General features: G+C 27.5%; 1 protein-coding gene and 1 long non-coding RNA gene across 3 annotated transcripts; one reads left to right on the top strand and one right to left on the bottom strand.

The window, feature by feature from the left end:
* Window positions 1–403: 403 nt before the first annotated feature.
* LOC112750566 (uncharacterized) lies at window positions 404–5,344 on the top strand. Of its 2 annotated transcripts, XR_011872202.1 has the most exons (5): window positions 404–997; window positions 1,160–1,336; window positions 1,506–1,554; window positions 3,333–3,431; window positions 3,542–5,344. It is a non-coding gene; the product is annotated as an uncharacterized lncRNA (long non-coding RNA). The 2 variants fall into 2 exon arrangements; XR_011872203.1 differs by lacking the exon at window positions 1,506–1,554 and having other exon boundaries at window positions 437–997.
* Window positions 5,345–9,227: 3,883 nt separating this feature from the next.
* Window positions 9,228–17,160, bottom strand: LOC112750568 (protein NRT1/ PTR FAMILY 3.1). The gene is made up of 4 exons (XM_025799359.3): window positions 16,856–17,160; window positions 15,973–16,190; window positions 14,518–15,077; window positions 9,228–10,511 (listed from the first exon to the last, which is right to left on the bottom strand). The coding sequence occupies exons 1-4, from the start codon at window positions 16,929–16,931 to the stop codon at window positions 9,629–9,631; spliced, it is 1,737 nt and encodes a 578-aa protein (XP_025655144.1). The 5' UTR covers window positions 16,932–17,160; the 3' UTR covers window positions 9,228–9,628.
* Between the last annotated feature and the right edge of the window lie 927 nt (window positions 17,161–18,087).

Genomic DNA, 18,087 nt, shown 5'->3' on the forward strand with positions numbered 1-18,087 from the left:
ATTGCTTATTATGGTAGGTTGTCTCTGTGATGCTTAGCTCTTTGATCTTATAATCCTGTGTTTATGGCTTGCCATGGTATTTACTCTCTCTTATTTTTGTTCAATTTTGTGTTTCAACATAAATCAATTGGGTATTTAGGGTTCTTGTTCTAGAGAATTTTTGCCACATTTCTTGGGAGAAATAAAAATCTTTTGTATTTGTTCTCGATTAATTACTATGATGACTTATTATGGTAGGTTGTCTTTGTGATGTTTAGTTCTTTGATTTTCATGTCATTTATATTTTCTTTTTGTTTTCTTGAATACCGTGCACCATGTGGTTGGTATGCTCAATACTGATTTTGGTCATCATGAGGTGATTCTTCCTTCTTTATATTTTCAAGGCAAGGAATTTCTACCTACTAGATTGAATAGACAATATTTCTATTCAGTTTAGTTTCTGAGTTGTAAATGAATTGCTTCCTCATTTCTTATAGAATATTTATTTTTGTATCCTCTCTGATAAGATATTTTGCTAGAAGTTTCATATATCAGTTAACCTTTCTTTCTTGATCGCATGTTTTTTGTGCATTGCTTTTTATCAACTCTTAGGATCTTCTTTTACATGGTTAACTTTTATTTACCGAGATCTTTTGTAGGGTATGTTTTAGCTTACTTTTAATGGATCTTCCTCTCTTTTCCTTCCCTTCTTACCCTTTCTTCATCCAATTTCACGACCATTGGTGTGAAACCTCGCGGTTCCAATGCTTTACCTTCAACCTCTCATCGAAGTTACTTTAGGGAAATACTGGATCTTGATTCCGAGCCACTTCGTGTATTCACCCTGTGTTCAGCTGCTCGACGTCATCACCATCGGAGCCAATCACGAGGAGCACGGGCAATCCGATGTGGTAACAAAGCTGGTGGAGTTTCCAAGGCGTCAGGGAGTTTAATCTGTCAGCTCCGCCATCACTTGTCTCTTCCGGTGACTGGGTCATTCCTTTTCCACCCTCCTTTGGTGCGGTCTTTTCTTTCTCCTTTTTTCAATTTTAATTCACTTGATGAATAAAGACTGTTGCATCTTTTCTATTTTGAAAATTTAAGAATTTTTAATTTTGCTTAACTTTCAATTTTATGATGTCTTGTATAATTTTTGAAAAGTTTGTTTCATTTTTACCAGGTTGAGACCAGAACTTTTGAGAAAGTTAAAGAAGTATTATATTATGCTTCCCAAACAAACACTTCTTTGACCTGAATAATGTTGGATAATATGGTTTTATCTCTACCTAATGGAGATGTGGATATATCAATGCTAAAAGAAGATGTGCAGTTAGTCAATGAAAAATTTGAGATTGAGGTATTCATGACTAAATTTGTTTTTAGTTCAATCATGCCATATTTATTGAATTATTTTTCAACTAAATGGTTTAGAATATTTACTGCTGATTTGATATTGTATATTTCAATGGTTTACTTGTTCTGTTTGACAAACTAGCATATCTTCTCAATCTTTTAATCTTTTAAAGAGGTGGATGGAAAATTGTCAAGCAGAGTGTAATGTCCGCAAAGTTTTAGGTAAAATGTTCTACGTGTTATTTAACAATTCCTTTATTCGTGTTATTGGATCAAACATGAAGCTAATTATTAATACTCTCTTTTTTCTTTCATTTCATTTTGACTTGACATAATATGATACTACTAATGTTGCTTGCAATTTCCATTAGTTCATCATCTAAGAAGCTCATGTCGTTCTTCTATTCAGTATCATAGAGTGACACGGGATGTGAAAGTTTGATAAAAAAATACCTTTATGAATTGTTTAATTGTGCAAGCTGCTACTATTGATATTCATGTTTTTTAATTTGGGCATTTGTGTTTATTTCTCGAACTGGGTTACTACATTATTCAATTATTGGATACTAAATTTTTACTAATTCAGTGTATACTTTTTACTTTGGCTTTTTCCATTTTTCATGTTTTTATTTCATGGGTGGGGGTAATTTGTCGATATATTTTCATGGTATTTATTAAAATATGTTTTTTTTTTTAATGCTTTTTATGGGGTTTAGCTTTTTTAGATCTAGTGTGTGGACTATGGTAGGTGTGTGGTTCTGCTTGACTGCTTCTGATTTTGACAATAATTTTTTGTTATCTTGTGGGGTTAGTTTTTCTTTTTTTTTTTTCCTTTATTTTATGTAACTTGATTTTGCAGAGTTAGATTTTATTTTATTTATTTATTTTTTGATGTCTTCATCGTGTACTTAATTTCTCTCTCTCTAAATTCATATTTGCTATGATGATTCAATGTTATATCTGTATTAGGGCTTGACCCATTTTTATCAGAATCTAAAAGTGTTATTATAATTAAAAACACCAGCAAATCCTATATATAACTTTCAAGGTATAATGAAACATAGGTGTCTGTTTATCTTTGTACCCATCTTCCAATCTTCAATATTTTGTGTTTCTTTTTATGTGTGATTTATATCCTCTGAAGCTGTAGATTCTTGGAATACTTTTGGCTTGAAATGCACATTTGATTTTCTTAGGTTGTTTTACATGATATGGCCCTTCTATCTACTCTCTTCGAAATATACATTGTGAATTTTAGTTTTTATCTCATTTATTTTCTGATAACTATGTTTGTGTTCGTGGATTAGTTGTTTGTATTTATGGTATTGTCAATCCTATCAGTGCAAATAAAGAAAGGAAATAAAAAAAAGCAAACCTTAACTTCGAGAGATTGTTGTGATTTGGAATTTGTAGGTTATTGCACCTAATTCTTTGTTCATCTTTCTTTGCTTTTAACATTTTGTTTGACTTTCTATTAAGTTGGTATTTCTTTTGTCTTTATTTTCACTGCTGTTTTTTATTGATTTTAATTAGTTATTTTATATTTTGTTTTTTTTCCTTTTTCATGGTTGTCTCTTCCTATTTTATGTGTTTCTCTATTTACTCTTATTTTCTTTTCAGTTACTGCTTAAATGAACTTATATGTGTGTCTTCAAGTTTTTCTTAAGGTTTGTGTTGGTAAGAAATATGCAATCATAGGAAGCAAAAAAAAAGCATTGAAACTTGTGTTTATGTGTTGGTTATGCAAAGAAACATAAAATCTTTTTTGATTGAATAGTCGATTTGCAGGAAAAAAGTTAAATCTAAATGAATATTTAATTTTTTAATTTTTACTGATAAAAATAGAAACTTGATTTTCCCATGTTCTGATAGTTTTGTTTTATCATTACTAAAAAATTTATTATATATTCCTCCTTCTTTGGCTTAGAATGAGCATATTCAAATCATATGATATAATATATTATTAGTTGCTTAAGTTTTTTTTATTTTGGATGAAACAGTTACAACTTGGTTGGTTGGTGGTAACAAAGTTCAGGAAAAAAGACACACTTATAAAGTGAAATTGAAGATGGCTCAGAATATGAAAGAATTGTAAAATTGTATATATGCTTCTAATCCCTATCTAAATCAATGAATCTTGATATTGGTTGTCATTTGTTAATTTTAGAAGTGTTTATGAATTTTGATATTGGTACTTTTCTTTATGAAGGGAGTGAATGATTGATTGATTGATAAAATATCAAGAAATTTTAGTCAAATAGAGTAGGCGAGTCAATTTCTGCATGCGAGTCAAGGAGAGTAGGCGTAATGTACTTAGGTAACTTGTGGCTGCCTCCTCTCTCTCTTTGATTTTTGAACTATAATCATATTTTTTTTCCTCTTTTTGAATTACATTATCATTGGAGTGTTAACATTGTCCATATAATAATACTATTAGTATGCATAATAGACTATGGTTTAAAACAATACCATTTCCTGTTGGTAAATCTTCTTTCTTTATTTCCTTCTATGTGGATTGCATTTTTGTATTCAGAAAGAGAGTATTAATTTTTTAATAGAAAACGAGTTTTTTTTTATGTAAAAATTCGACAAAACTAGATACTTTGGGATGTGTTCAAAATAACTTATTATCGTAAGGTTTTAGGACCATTTTTAGGGAAATTACTTTTTTTTCTTGAAACAATTTTTAAGTTTTAACACAAACATGTAATTACAGATTTTAGGTATTAAGGATTAGGGTTTAATGTTTGGAGTAGTTTAATGCAAAAGGTGTGTGTTTGGATTAATTTGTTTGTTCTCAGTCAAAAGCTTCTTGAGGCATTTGTCGAAGAAAAAAATTGTGTATTTGTTTCCTAAAATTATGTTAAGCAGAGTTGCTCTATATGAAAGTAGGTACTGTGACTACAACATTTGAAGTACATTTTGAAACGAGCGACTATAACATTTGAAGTTATTTATTAGTTATGTGAATATTCTAGCTCTGAAAAATTCCTAATGCTTTCTTCCTTAATCTGTATTGCTATTACATGAAGTTGATCAGTTTGAAAGATAAATTTATATTAAAGAAAAAACTAAATATACTGTTAATAATTATCTTTAATTTTAAAAACCTATATATGTCCAAAGTTATCTTCTATGTTTTTTATGTGACATTTTTATAAATATTTGTAGTGCAGAAGTTTAAATATCCTACAAAATATATTCCATCACATCATCTATATTTTTTAGAGTGGATCTTCATTTCAATTGTAATATCGTATGATCAACGAAGGAGTTAGAAGGTAACAATATCTAGGTGCAAAGTTAAAAGTTAACAATGTCTTTATATGTTTTTTAAAATTTTCTTATTTCATATCCTGCTTTTTCTTTTATGTTCACTGTGATTAACTGTAAGTTGATTTTGAATTTTTATCTAATGCTTTGAGTTGTTGCCTAATATTCTTCAAGACAATATCTTTTGCTCCATATATTTTATGGGGCTAATACTACTCTTTATTATGGACATTTTGTTTGACATATATTAAGTTATACTAGAATTAGTCTTATTTGAAAGATTCATATAATTGCAACATTAAGACTTCGTTCTGTATCATGTTGATCCTCTGTGATTCTAGAATTTTTCAATGCTATGGGATATGTTTATATAATCCTTTATACCCCTTTGTTTGGATCCATATGCGAGTTTTGCAGGAAAAGAAAAAAGGAAAAAGGAGAACAATATTCATTGTTAAGTTGGTGGCATAATGTAATAAGATACGAACTATGTGCCTTCATTTTTTATTATTTCACAAACAATTCTAATTACTTTTCAATTATTTTGGTTAATAAGTATTTTTTTATTTTTATATCATTCCTAAGTGATTTTGTTCTGATTTATTTTCACTTTGTTTTGGTAATCATATATTGATCCAAAAAAGTGCAGCTGAGTTTGTTCAGGCAGGATTTTGTAAGACTGATGTTCTTTTATAGACCGCTAAGAGTGATCTTTCAAATTCAAAGTTTGTTATCCAATTAATTGACCACTTTAAACACATTGGGCAGCATATTTGCATGGACCTCGAGTTTTTTGGTGATAAGCTGATAGCTTGCTACCATTGATAAAAAACAATCGCTAGAAATGCCTTCCATTGAATAAAGTTCGAAAATGTGCAAATACATTTTGACTGGTTTAGATTACTTGTACAGAGAAGTCTATTAAAAATACTGATTAAATTGATAGAAGATGCAAGATTGTAGATTTTGAAAATGCATGTTAGGCTGATAAACCGTTTATTGAAGACATACATAATAATCCATATTATATAATCCATATATATAATATTTTTGATAAATTTTTTGTTAAAGTTCTTAAGTTTATGATTCAGGGTTTAATTTTTAGTATTTACAAATTTATTTTTTATAAAACCTTTTTTTATTGTTAAGGTCTAAAATTACAATATTCTTTATTAATTTGCTTATAAAAATCTTAATATTTAGGAGTGACGATTTATAAATTAGTATTTATGTTATAGCCTTGATATTTGAAAACAAAATTTCTTTAAAATTTAATGTAATATTAGTTCTTATTATATTTATAATTTATAATATTTTTTATTAATTACGTTATTAGTTTTGAGATTTAGAGTTTAAAATTTATGATTTAAGGTGTAAATTATTATTATATTTAGAATTTAAAATTTATAATTTAAGCTGTAGATTTGTACATATTATGTTTATAATTTTATTAATTAATTAGATTATCAAGATTTTTGGGTTCAAGATCTAGGAATGAGAGTTTATAATTTAGTGTTTATGGTATAGATTGAATTTTCTGAAATTTTCTACTAAACGAAGCTTTTGGATTTAGATTATGAATACAATGTTAAAAAGACAAAGATTTATTGATAAAGTTTAAAGTAATGATAATACAGATTTTATATTCACTGGTGAGGATTAACAACTTAATACGTTCGATATATATTTAGAATTTATTAATAAGTTTTAATTGTTGAAGTTCAAATAAATATTAGTATATATTATTTGTTTACAATATTCTCTCCTAATTTTTTTATTTAATATTTGAGTTTAAGATTTAGGAGTTTTAATTTTATAATTTAGTATGTTGTATAGATTTATTTTTTGATTTTTTAAAGATTTTATTGTAATTTTAATATATGTTATATTTATAATATTTTCACTTTCGGAAACGAAGTTCTAAAGTATAAGATTTTAACTTTAAAAAATATTTTTTGTTATTAATAGAATGATTAATGTCATTGTAAAAATGATGTTTGACATTTTAAAAAGAATATAAAACAAAAATGACAATTAAAAATTTCTAAATATAGTTGAATAAAATTTACTACTATTACAAAGTAAAAATATTATAGATTAAATATATTTTTAAATATGATAAATCGTATGATTCCGTGCAACTGCACCGGTCTTCAGCTAGTTTGTTTCAATAGATGATTTAAAAATTATTATTTATAATCGTCTTAATGTGTGTTGTAATGCACGTATTTTTTTTTTTTATAAAATAAGGCAAAGTGAATAAATTGCAATAGTATGATGAGTTAATAGTCAAATTCGTCCTTGAAAAATTACCTATTCTTTAAATTAGTCCTCAAAAATTTTTTTTAGTCATATTAGTTCTTAAAAGATAAAACGTAAGTCAAATTGGTCATTTCGTAGTTAGATGATGATGACGTGTCAAATTAAATGTTACGTGGCATGATGACGTGGTAAGTTAATGCCACGTATCATAATTCATAAGATGATTAGTTGACGTATCAGGTCAGTGACACCTAGCACGTTATGTGTCACTTGACATATAAAAAGAGTTATTTATAATTAAAATAGTCCTTAAAAATCTAGACGTAAGTCATTTTCATCCCTAAAATTTTAAAAATTAATCAAATTAATTTTTATATAAATTTCTTTTATTTTTTCATAATATTAAATTTAAAATATTTTTTGATAGTACTAATTTAATATTAATTTTCAGACCTTCATAAACAAAATTCTCTTTACATAAAATAATAAAAATAATTAAATTATTATAAAATTATTTTGTCATTTGTATTTTAAAATTTTATATTTTCAAATTATAATTTTTTTTATAATAAAATTTTTTTTATTTAAGCAAGTTTATCAAATTATTGTTGATTATATATTTAAAATTTTAATATTTTAAATCTATAGTAGTTATTTTAAAATTTAAATCTTTTAAAATTATTTATTATTGTTTAATTTATATGCTTGAACTCAATAATTAAAAAATCGATGTGTGGGATCACTTGTTGAATCTTAATATTTTAATATAATTTTTTTTAAATAACTACTATATATATTTAGTGAGATTTAAAAGATTAAAATATTTAAAATAACTACTATATTCATTTAATGAAATCCAAAATATTAAAACTTTTAGTATATAACTAGTTTTAATATTTTGGATTTAAAATATTATTAAAAATAACTAATATATTCATTTTGGATTTAATAACTAGTTTTTATTCCGTAACTAAAATATTATTTTACTAATTTTTTTAATTTAGAAAAGCTTCGTCCAATATTTTTGTAATATATTTAAATCATTTTCAAAAGGCTTTGTCAATGCAAGGGGGATGGAACAGCACAGGAATGAGAAGTTAGAGGCGAATTAGTAGTAGCGGGAAGACTAGTGACCAATAGAGTTGGCAATTCATGTATGTCTTATGAAAGGAACATAAGGAATTTATTATTCTCTAAAAAGGTGAAAATTTAGACTATTTTGTAATACTGAAATACATCAAAGTAATACTTGGATTTTTAATGTCTTTTGTGTGAATATTCAACCATTGAATTTGCATCAAGTTAATTGGAATCTGTTTAAAAAATTACGTTACTTTCTAAAATTAATCTATCCAAATTTCTTTAGTATGGCTAAATGTAATTTATATGCACACATGTTTTTGTGTATACTTTATATGTATCTGTTACTAAATATATTGGTGAATTCTATTTTATCCTTCCTATAATAATATGTACATCACTCTCTGTGACATGTCACTCTCTAATTGGTGGTTATGTTAACTATGGTTAAACTATTGGTAATTAAATTATAGCCCAAAATAGGTAATTGTATAATTTACTAAACTATTAAAAACCCAATTTTTGTTTCTTTCCCAAATCATGCTCCAGACAAAATGAACCCTTGCTTTTCAATTGATGATGTTATATCAAAGGCATGTTGTGGCTTTACAGAATCAGCTAGCCAAGATCGTGAAGACTTCTTGCAAATGTTGATCCTTAAGAAGGAAATTCCAGCATAGTTTGAGCATTAGAAAAAAGATGATGAAGTATCAGTATCATTCTCCCGGAATTGCCCTTCAATTGAAACCATCGCACTTGTTCTCTGTTTCCTAATTGAAATTGAACAATATATTGACGCAGTACAGCCATTGGTGATCTGCAACGGTGAAGAATTCATCAACGCGAGTTTATCCGTGGGGCCCACTTGTTCAGATCATTTGTTCATTGTCTGCGTGAATGGTTACTATTTTAGTAAGCTGTTATGTTATGCCAACACAATATAATTTCAGGTTATCATCATGATCTTGATATAGGAAGTAGATATGGTACAGGTTGAATTATTTTTTCTTTCAATTTCAGAGAGGAATGGGAAAAGGGGTATTGGACTTTTGAACAATGATAAAAAATATAACTTTACTTTTTAATGTTTACAGAAATTATATATTCTTCCCTCTTATAAAAATATTTAATTACAAAGTTACTCTACTTTAGTTAATATATTAACTCTTATTGAGTTAAATTAACTCAAACTAAAACTAAACATCCAATTAAAACATGCCATGTCATAAGGGGTAATTTACATGTTGATTTAGAGGGGGTTGGGTAGAACTCACCAAATATATTTTATAAAAAAGTAAATATTCATTATAATGATAAATAAACATGTATACATCCTTAAAGATAAAAATGGTGAAAAATATATATTTTGGAGACCACAACCACTACACCAAGATAAAATTATTACTCAAGTCATCGGTAAGTTCCTCTACACGCACACACACACATATATCTTCCTTCTATACATCATTATTTTGTAACTTCTGTATATCATTTTTGTAACATTTGTGGAAACATGAAAACAACATAATATGATGCCGGTACCTTTCTTCTGTCTTCATCTTTAGTAATAATAATAATCATTATTATTTATAGTACGTGGTTTCCAAGTCTCTGCAAAGCATGCAGGCGATCTAGCTGAAAACAATGGGAAACTCTAAACAAGTAAATAACTGAAGTCCTATTAAACAGCGGTAAGTTCCACTTGATTCTCTTTTGAGCTGGTGCTATCTTTGTCATGGACCTGAATTGGCTTGTAAGTGTAGTATTTCACACAAAATATGTAGTAAATAAGATTAAGGAGTTGCAAGATTGTGATGAGCCAATAAAAGTACTCTAACTTTCCTTTGTTGAGGTTATTATCCGGAAGCCAATTAGACCCATTGGGTCCACGAGTGAACTTATGGACCATAGTGACCAAAAGTGTGCTCACATAGTTCCCAAGAGAAACAGAAGTCCAAAAAAGTGCCATAGCGGTGCTTCTCATACTCTCTGGAGCCTGGTCATAGAAAAACTCAAGGTGCCCAATGGACATAAAGGCCTCAGCAATTCCATGAAGCCCATACTGTGGTACAAGCCAAAAAACAGAAATAGGGATTGTGGCAGAGGAATGGTCAATAAGCCCATGGGCCATAGCGGCCTTCTTACGCTTAATTTCGACGAATCCGGCAACCAGGGTGGCCAAGGTTGAGATCACAAACCCAATCCCCATCCTGTGGAGGAAGCTGATGCCTCGGTCTAGCCCGGTGAACCGGCGGGCTATACGGATGAAGACTCGATCGTAGAAGGCTGTGGTGGCGAGCATGGCCGTAATGGTGAAGACGGACATGGAGCCTGCTGGGATCTGGAAGGTTTTGGTGAGGTGTCTGTCCATTGTTTTGGCTTGTTGGAGGGAGAATGTGCCTTGTTGGGCATAGGCTGTGATCAGAAGAATACCTGAGGCCCATATTGGGCCCATTCTGATCAAAGATTTTAGTTCCTCAACCCTGTGAATTGTGTTTAGCTTCCATAAGTTTGGTGACTTTGTATCATCCCCTTCTGTCACCACGGTTGCCTTGTCCAGAAATCTGTATCAATTTTTAAAGTATCAGTTATTATCTTCCTTTGGCATGTTCAAAAAGATATATTATATTTACATAATCCTTTTCAACTTGACTTCATTCTCAATTTACTTTTCTAATACTACATAGTCAAAACTTATGCGCAGTCCTATCAAATTTACTGTTAAATTAAAAGATTACATTTTCATTAAACTAAACTACACTAAATAATTTTTATATAAATGAATATAAAAAGAAGTTACAGATTATATATAACTAAATATCTGAATAAAATATATCTTACTAGTACATAAGTTACTTATTTATTTATTTTAATACTAAATTTTGCTATCAATGTTAACTAAACTGTAGAACTTTGGCAAGACATACATATGAAATACATCTATCAAATTTAGTCAAGAGAAGCATATGTGGAAACAATATAAAATAAAATCTAAAATTTATATTAGAAGAACACTCTGACTATTTAAACATTAATAACAAATTACCAATGATAATTCTTTTTATTTCTCACAAGTACTCCATTAATAATAAATTACCAATGATAAACTTTTTTATTTCTCGTAGTATCTCTAACCTAGTAAATTAATTCATTATAGATTTAAGTTTTATTTAAGAATTTGTTGTTAATTAATAAAGTATTGTATACACAAAATACAATTTAAAATCTCAAGACTTGTTATTTGTTTAAGTAGACAAGTGAACATCCTACAACTAAGGATTCTTTCAACTAACCAAGTTGGTTTATCCAATGATAATTTATTAAACGATTATGTTATGTATATATTAAAATTAGTTACTAAAATTAGTCATCAATATAAAATATATATTAAAATATAAATATACATTAAAATTAAATTAAATTATATATATTTATATATAAATATATTAATAACTAATTTTAATGTTTGAATAGCATTTTTGCTTACTAAAAGGCCTCCCGTATGATTTTGTAGAGAGTTAGTGCAAATCCTATTCCCACTCATGACATCTACATGGTTCTAAAGCTTTCCGTGCGATGAGTTGTCAATCCGGTTGTAGAAATAGCATTCGGCTAAAAGGAAAATAGGAAATAATAGTTGGGTGAAAAATAAGGATAATGATTAGTATCCTGTGGACCAAAAGTGGAGCTCTCAAAGTCTGAGACTCTCTGGACCTTGTTAGGAAGAAAGTGGAGAGGTAGGGGCTGACTAGAAAAGGATTTGGTGCCCACTTGCCTGCTACTTGCATGGGTTGCCCATAATAAATAGATCGACACAAAAATGTGGTGGCGGTGATCATGATCAAGTGAACAAAAAGTTTCTCATATAGTATATGATTTCATTAGGCAGAGACACAGACATAAGGACAAGATTTGAGTCGCATGTGGACAGGACCAATTAATGATGTGAACTCCTCAATAATTCACCGCTAAGGCCTAAGAGAAGGGAAATTAAATTAGAATTCAATCATTCATCATGCTAATAGAAAGAAGGATTGGCAAGTATTTTAGGAGAGGCAATCTGGTATTCAGCTTTCGGTGTTAATATTTTAAAATCCAGTATAATATATTTTCTCTTTTAAAAATTTGTTAAAAATTTTAAAAATATTTTTAAGTTTTATTTTATTTTAATTTTATTTTAAAATTTTTTAATTTGTATTAAATATATTTTTGACAGTTAAGTTTTCAAAAAATTTAAAGACTAATTTAACAACAATTTTAAAAAATAACTTTTAACACAAAATAAACCAAATATCGTTGTCATGCATTATTGTTAGATTGGACTTAAATTTTTTAAAAATTTAATTATCAAGAATATATTTTATATAAATAAAAAATATTTTGGATAAAATTAAAATCAAATAAAATTTAAAATATTTTTAAAATTTTTAGCAAATTTCAAAAACAAAAAATATATTTTATCTTTTAAAATATCAATATTAAATAGATAAAAAAATTAGCTACTAATTAATTGTCATTAAATTTATATTTGTAATCAAACTTCATAATAACATAATTAAATTAGAATTGCATTCATTAATAATTGACCACTTTGTTAAAAAATTAAAACAATATTTATAAATATATAAAAATATATAATAATAACTATCTTTTTGTGTTCATAGAAATTTTTAATTAGTAAAATTCCCCATGGTATTTGTAATATCTAATTATATGGGGTGGGAGATGCATGACTTATTCTATTTAATTATCTATTGGATAGGATAAGATATTTGTATGGATTTCACTTAAACTATCAATTTACCCATGATGTTCAACTCACAATAATATAAACACATATCTTTTGAATTTATTTTTATACTTATGCACTTCTAATATCTCACATGCACTTCTAATATAGTTGGTGAAAATCATACACAAGTATTTATGTTAATGCCAAATAAATTTAATAGAACTCTATTTGTTTGTACTATGAGCATGTTTCACTTGGGTATCCATTAAAAAATCTCCACTAGTGTCAACCTTAGCTTGAATCGTTGGAGCGAAAAGTTCAACGTTAGAATCAAGCCACGCATGCTCAGGCACGTCGCGTCAAGGGTTTCAAAAAGTCAATTAAAAAACTTAAATTTAGATTATGATCATAAAGTATTAGTAGTAATGATATTATGTTAACGGAACAGGTGAATAAGTAAAAATAGGTAGAAACTATAATTAACTGATATTAAGTAACTCTTTACATAATATGCTATTTGTTGAAAGTGCAAAATACACTAATTATTAGAAGGTGACCAAATCTTTCAATTTTATTAATTAGTATAAACAGAAATATTTGGTAATTAAAATAAATTAATTAAAATAGTCAGAACGGTAATAATTAATAAATACTAAAACATTGATAGCTGGTATATTATGGAAACCACATTGATTTCTAGTGGATAAAATTCAAGGGGGGTTGAGATATGTCGCTGCATTAAATTTTAAATCTCTTTCAAAGAGGAAAATGACTGTTTGACAAGAAGAGTCCACTTTTTAAAGTCGGAATGAGGTGGAAATTATAGGAAACAAAAACAGAAAACAACGATAATCATATGAGACTTGTACTATACTTCTATTTCTTAAAAATTAAAATAAAGTCCAACATTAGAGACCAAAGAAATAATAATTAACTCATGTAGGTGCCAATACTTAATTGATGCCTGTGCCGATAAGCCACTAATCTAGTAGATTATTGGAATAAAAGCGACATAATTAGCAAGAACCTATCCCACTATATATTACATTTTATCTTTCCTCGAATTTTATCTATTAATGATTATAAAAAATTAACGAAAATTTAATTTGATCTTTTATAAATATTAGTTAAACAAAATTCACAAACACATAAATATATTTACAAACGGACTTTATTAGAAAGCTATACATTTTCGTTATCAACAACTACCTAACAAAGTAGTAGAAAAAGAGAGATTAAGGATTTAAAATACTATAAAGAGAAAAAGATAAATATTGGCTTAAATAAGTTATTATTTTGATATTTTTCTTTTACCGAATATATATTTATAATAATTCTATATGAACAGTAAATATTATTATTTTAAACAAATATTTAAATTTTTAACAGTAACAATTTATTTTTATATTTATAAGAGTTAATACATATGAATTATATCATTTTTATCTATATTTATTAGAGTGTATACACGAGTTAATATAATCTACACTCACATTTATCAAAATTTGTATAATTAAATCAATAAAATTTATTTGTTAAAAATAATTTAATATTTTTATTGACTAAATATTAGACAAAATTACTAAAAACTGCTGATCTGATTTCTAAAATCTTTTATATATTTAAATAAATTAAGAGAATAATTTGCTACTCTTAAAATTGGTAATGCCAATTATTTTTGTTATGAGTTTTCAAATTATTGTTTAGGCCTAAGCCCCTAGCTATCAATCATTAATTAATAACCAAACCCAAATATTGAATGAAGGGATTAAATTGCCACATTTATTCAAACAACCATAACCAAAAGCAGGCAGAAAATCAAAGAGAGTAACACTTACTTCATCTGTTCGGTGTGAAGGAGTTTCCCACCCAAAGAAATCGAAGCATCGAGTTCATCATTCTGGTACAAGCACTGAGCGGGGGGCAAATTCGGTATTTTCCTCTTGCGAAACGCAGCCACAGCAACTTGTACAAGTCGGGTAAACGGGCTGCCCGACGGGTCCAAGTTCCGGTAAAGTGGGTAGCCAACAATGAAGGCAATAATTGAGAGGAACATAGCAACCGTTGGGATCCCAAGGCCCAAACCCCACCCAATGTTATCTTGAATGTACACAATTACCGTTACAGCCACAAGTATGGATGCTCCCATCACAAAGTAGTACCAATTGAAGTAACCCCATGTCTTCGTTGACTGCTTGGGGTCCGACTCGTCGAACTGGTCGGCTCCAAATGCCACTACACAGGGTCGGATCCCACCAGACCCGAGGGCCCCAAGCAGCAGCGAGACATACAGGATTGCCAGCTGTCCTGAGTTTGCTTGTTGGCACACCTCCTCCCCTTTGCAAGGTGGTGGCCTTAACTGTGGAACCACTGCGGATACTGTCAAGCTAATCATCCCCTGATATTATTAAATTTGATAAAAAAAAAAAAAAAAACAGCAAATTAGATTCTATCAATAATATAAATATATATGAAGTGTTCTAACTTCTATGACATGATTATCATCGTTCATAAATAAAAATCAAAAGATCCATGTTGTGAACTTAAAAGGTGATATATATTAATCCTATTTTCACATTGCACGTTGGAGGCTTGAAGCTGTTGGGCCAACATTATTTATTTATTTATTTTAATTTATTTTTTGTGTGATCAATATATATCATCTATTGAATTCATAAATATATATATATAAAATAGTAGATTAATAGGTATACTTTTATTATTAATATTTTATTTAATCTATATGTAATAGAAATAAATATAAAATTATTTAAGATGGTAGTGTTATAGTTTTTTAACAAATGGTTTAGATTCAAAATTTACAAATGAAAAAAAAAAAAAAACTCCCTGCACCATACATGTAAAAAAGTTTTATACATATATTTAACTGTATCGTATTAGCAAAAATAATTATATTTTATATCTATTGTCTAGTTAAAAAAAAATATAATTAAATAATTGTGTAAAAATATTTATATTATTAATGTATTAAAATTAAATTATTTTTTTTTAGTATATGAAAAAGAAATTTTTTTAGAGAAAGAAATATTAGACACTAGTCTTCCCTGTACCTCCTTATATCCAAGTGGATATATATATATATGTGCGCGCGCGCGCCAAAAAGAGTAGGTTAATACTCCTTTCCTAAATATTATTTTGTATGGACCAAATTTACACATTGTTAAATTAATTAATATGTGAAGCTATAAAATTATTTTATCTACAAAAGTAATTTCCTAAGATTACTCATAAATTTTGAAAGAAAGAGAAGAGAGCTGAGATAGAGGCTCAACTATTTGGTATATTATGGAAGCGACGGTGATGGTCCAGAACTTTCCGATATAGGCATCGGAAATGAAGGCACCAAGCAATGGTGTCAAGCTTGCAGTTCCACCAAAGTTTGTTAAAGTGTTAGCAGCTTTGGTTAACGGCATGTGAAGCTGTGTTGTCAAGTAGCTTATCATGTTTGTACCGAATCCCACCACTGCCAACTTCTCCGTAACTTCATTTGCTGCAACACAAAAACAAGGTTTATTAATATTAGAGAATGTTTTTAGAATTTAATTTTAATTTACTATCCAGATAAAATAATTTTATATGTACATCTAAATTATTATATAACGTCCTTTTATATTAATTGTGCAAATGATCATATAAAAAAACACATATGGTTAAATAACAGTTGTAAAATATTGTATAATATTAATGCATTAAAATTAAGTTCATATGTTAACTAACATTTTATTTTTTATATGATAGAATTTAGAGTTTAATATTTAAATTTTAAAATTTAGAATTTAATGTTATGCAACCTTGTTTAAAGTCGTCCACCAACTAATTTAGCATTTTTCATACCGCTGATAGGACCAGGGTGTAGCTGGAAAATTTATTGCTAAGGGAACATTAGAATTAATTGTTCATAATAATAGTAATAATAATAATAATAATAATTGGGGAGGAAGAGAAGTGGAATTTAAGAAGCATGAACAATTTTCTAACTGATTTCAAAACGTTGGGTGTGGTCATAGCCTTCTTTTGATGTAGGAAGCTTTATCTCTGGAAAGGAGGAGCTAGCAAGAAGATTTAGTTGATTCGATAAATTATTTTCTACTTTTATTATTGTAACAGATGATAAGCTGGAATTATATATGTTGTGGATGGAATTAATAAGCTTACCAAAGATAAAGGGCATTGTAACAAGCCCTCCCTTTTTTCTTGTAGCACTAGCATGGTGGTTTTCATTGTGCTCCATCTTTGCAAAACGAACTGTATGTGTTGTTAGTCTTGTACTACATAAAATGGGCAGCAAGAGATAGAGTTATATATAGAGGGGTAGTAACATCTCTCTCTTAGCTTCTTCACACGTACCACTCAACGCTGATGTGTTGTTATTACCACGCATAAAAACAAAGTATAAGAAACAGGGATTATTTTTGTTTATTTTAATTTATTCCCCGTGTTAAATCTTCTAAATCTAAACATAGTATTTTGTAATAATAATATGTGATTGTTACAAAAGAATAATATTTTGTAACAACATTACAAGTTGTTGCAAAACATGATAATATTTTGTAACAACCTGTTTTATTTTGTTACAAATTATGTTAGTTTTTGTAACGAGATGGTGTTTTGTTATGAAATATTGTAATATTTTGTAATAAAAAAGAATTTTAAATATTTTGTAACAAATTTTTTTTTTGTTTCAAAAACTCCAATTATTTTGTAACAAAAAATTAATTTGTCACAAAATTCAATATTGTTTGTAACAAGTTAATTATTTGTCACAAAATATAAATATATTTTATAACCACTTTTTTTTTTTCAAAATGTTAAACACTTTAAGAGTAAAAAAAATTGTGTATATATTTTTTTCAAAATAAATTTATTTTATAACATCCTGCATTTTTGAAAATCTAAATATAAATAAATTGTAATTTTAACTTATTAAGTTTAAACTTTATAATTTTAGAAATTATTTTATTAGAAATAATTAAATAGATTCGGAGATAATTTCATTATCAATTAAAATTCTTAAATAATTTTAATATAATCGAATATTTTGTGTAATTTTAGTAATTAAAAAATAAGAAAGAATTGTATAGCTTAATTTAAGTAATTTTTATCATGAAAAAGTTATGACTTATTATTAACTTAAACTTCTTATTTTATAAACTAATCTATTAAGAGTAATTAAACTAGTTTTATTAATATTTTGAATTTAATTAATTAATATTCTTGTGCAAATTTTATAATTGATTATTTGAAATTAAAATTCAATAATAGAAGTATTATACAATTTAATTTAAGAAATTTTATAATTGGTTATTCTTGTGCAAATTTTATAATTAGTTATTTTTATAAAATTGTTATATTACTCGTATATATTTTACCTAATTTTAGAATTACCA

Source organism: Arachis hypogaea, chromosome 15, assembly GCF_003086295.3.
Source record: "Arachis hypogaea cultivar Tifrunner chromosome 15, arahy.Tifrunner.gnm2.J5K5, whole genome shotgun sequence".
In the NCBI taxonomy this organism is placed as follows: domain Eukaryota; kingdom Viridiplantae; phylum Streptophyta; class Magnoliopsida; order Fabales; family Fabaceae; genus Arachis; species Arachis hypogaea.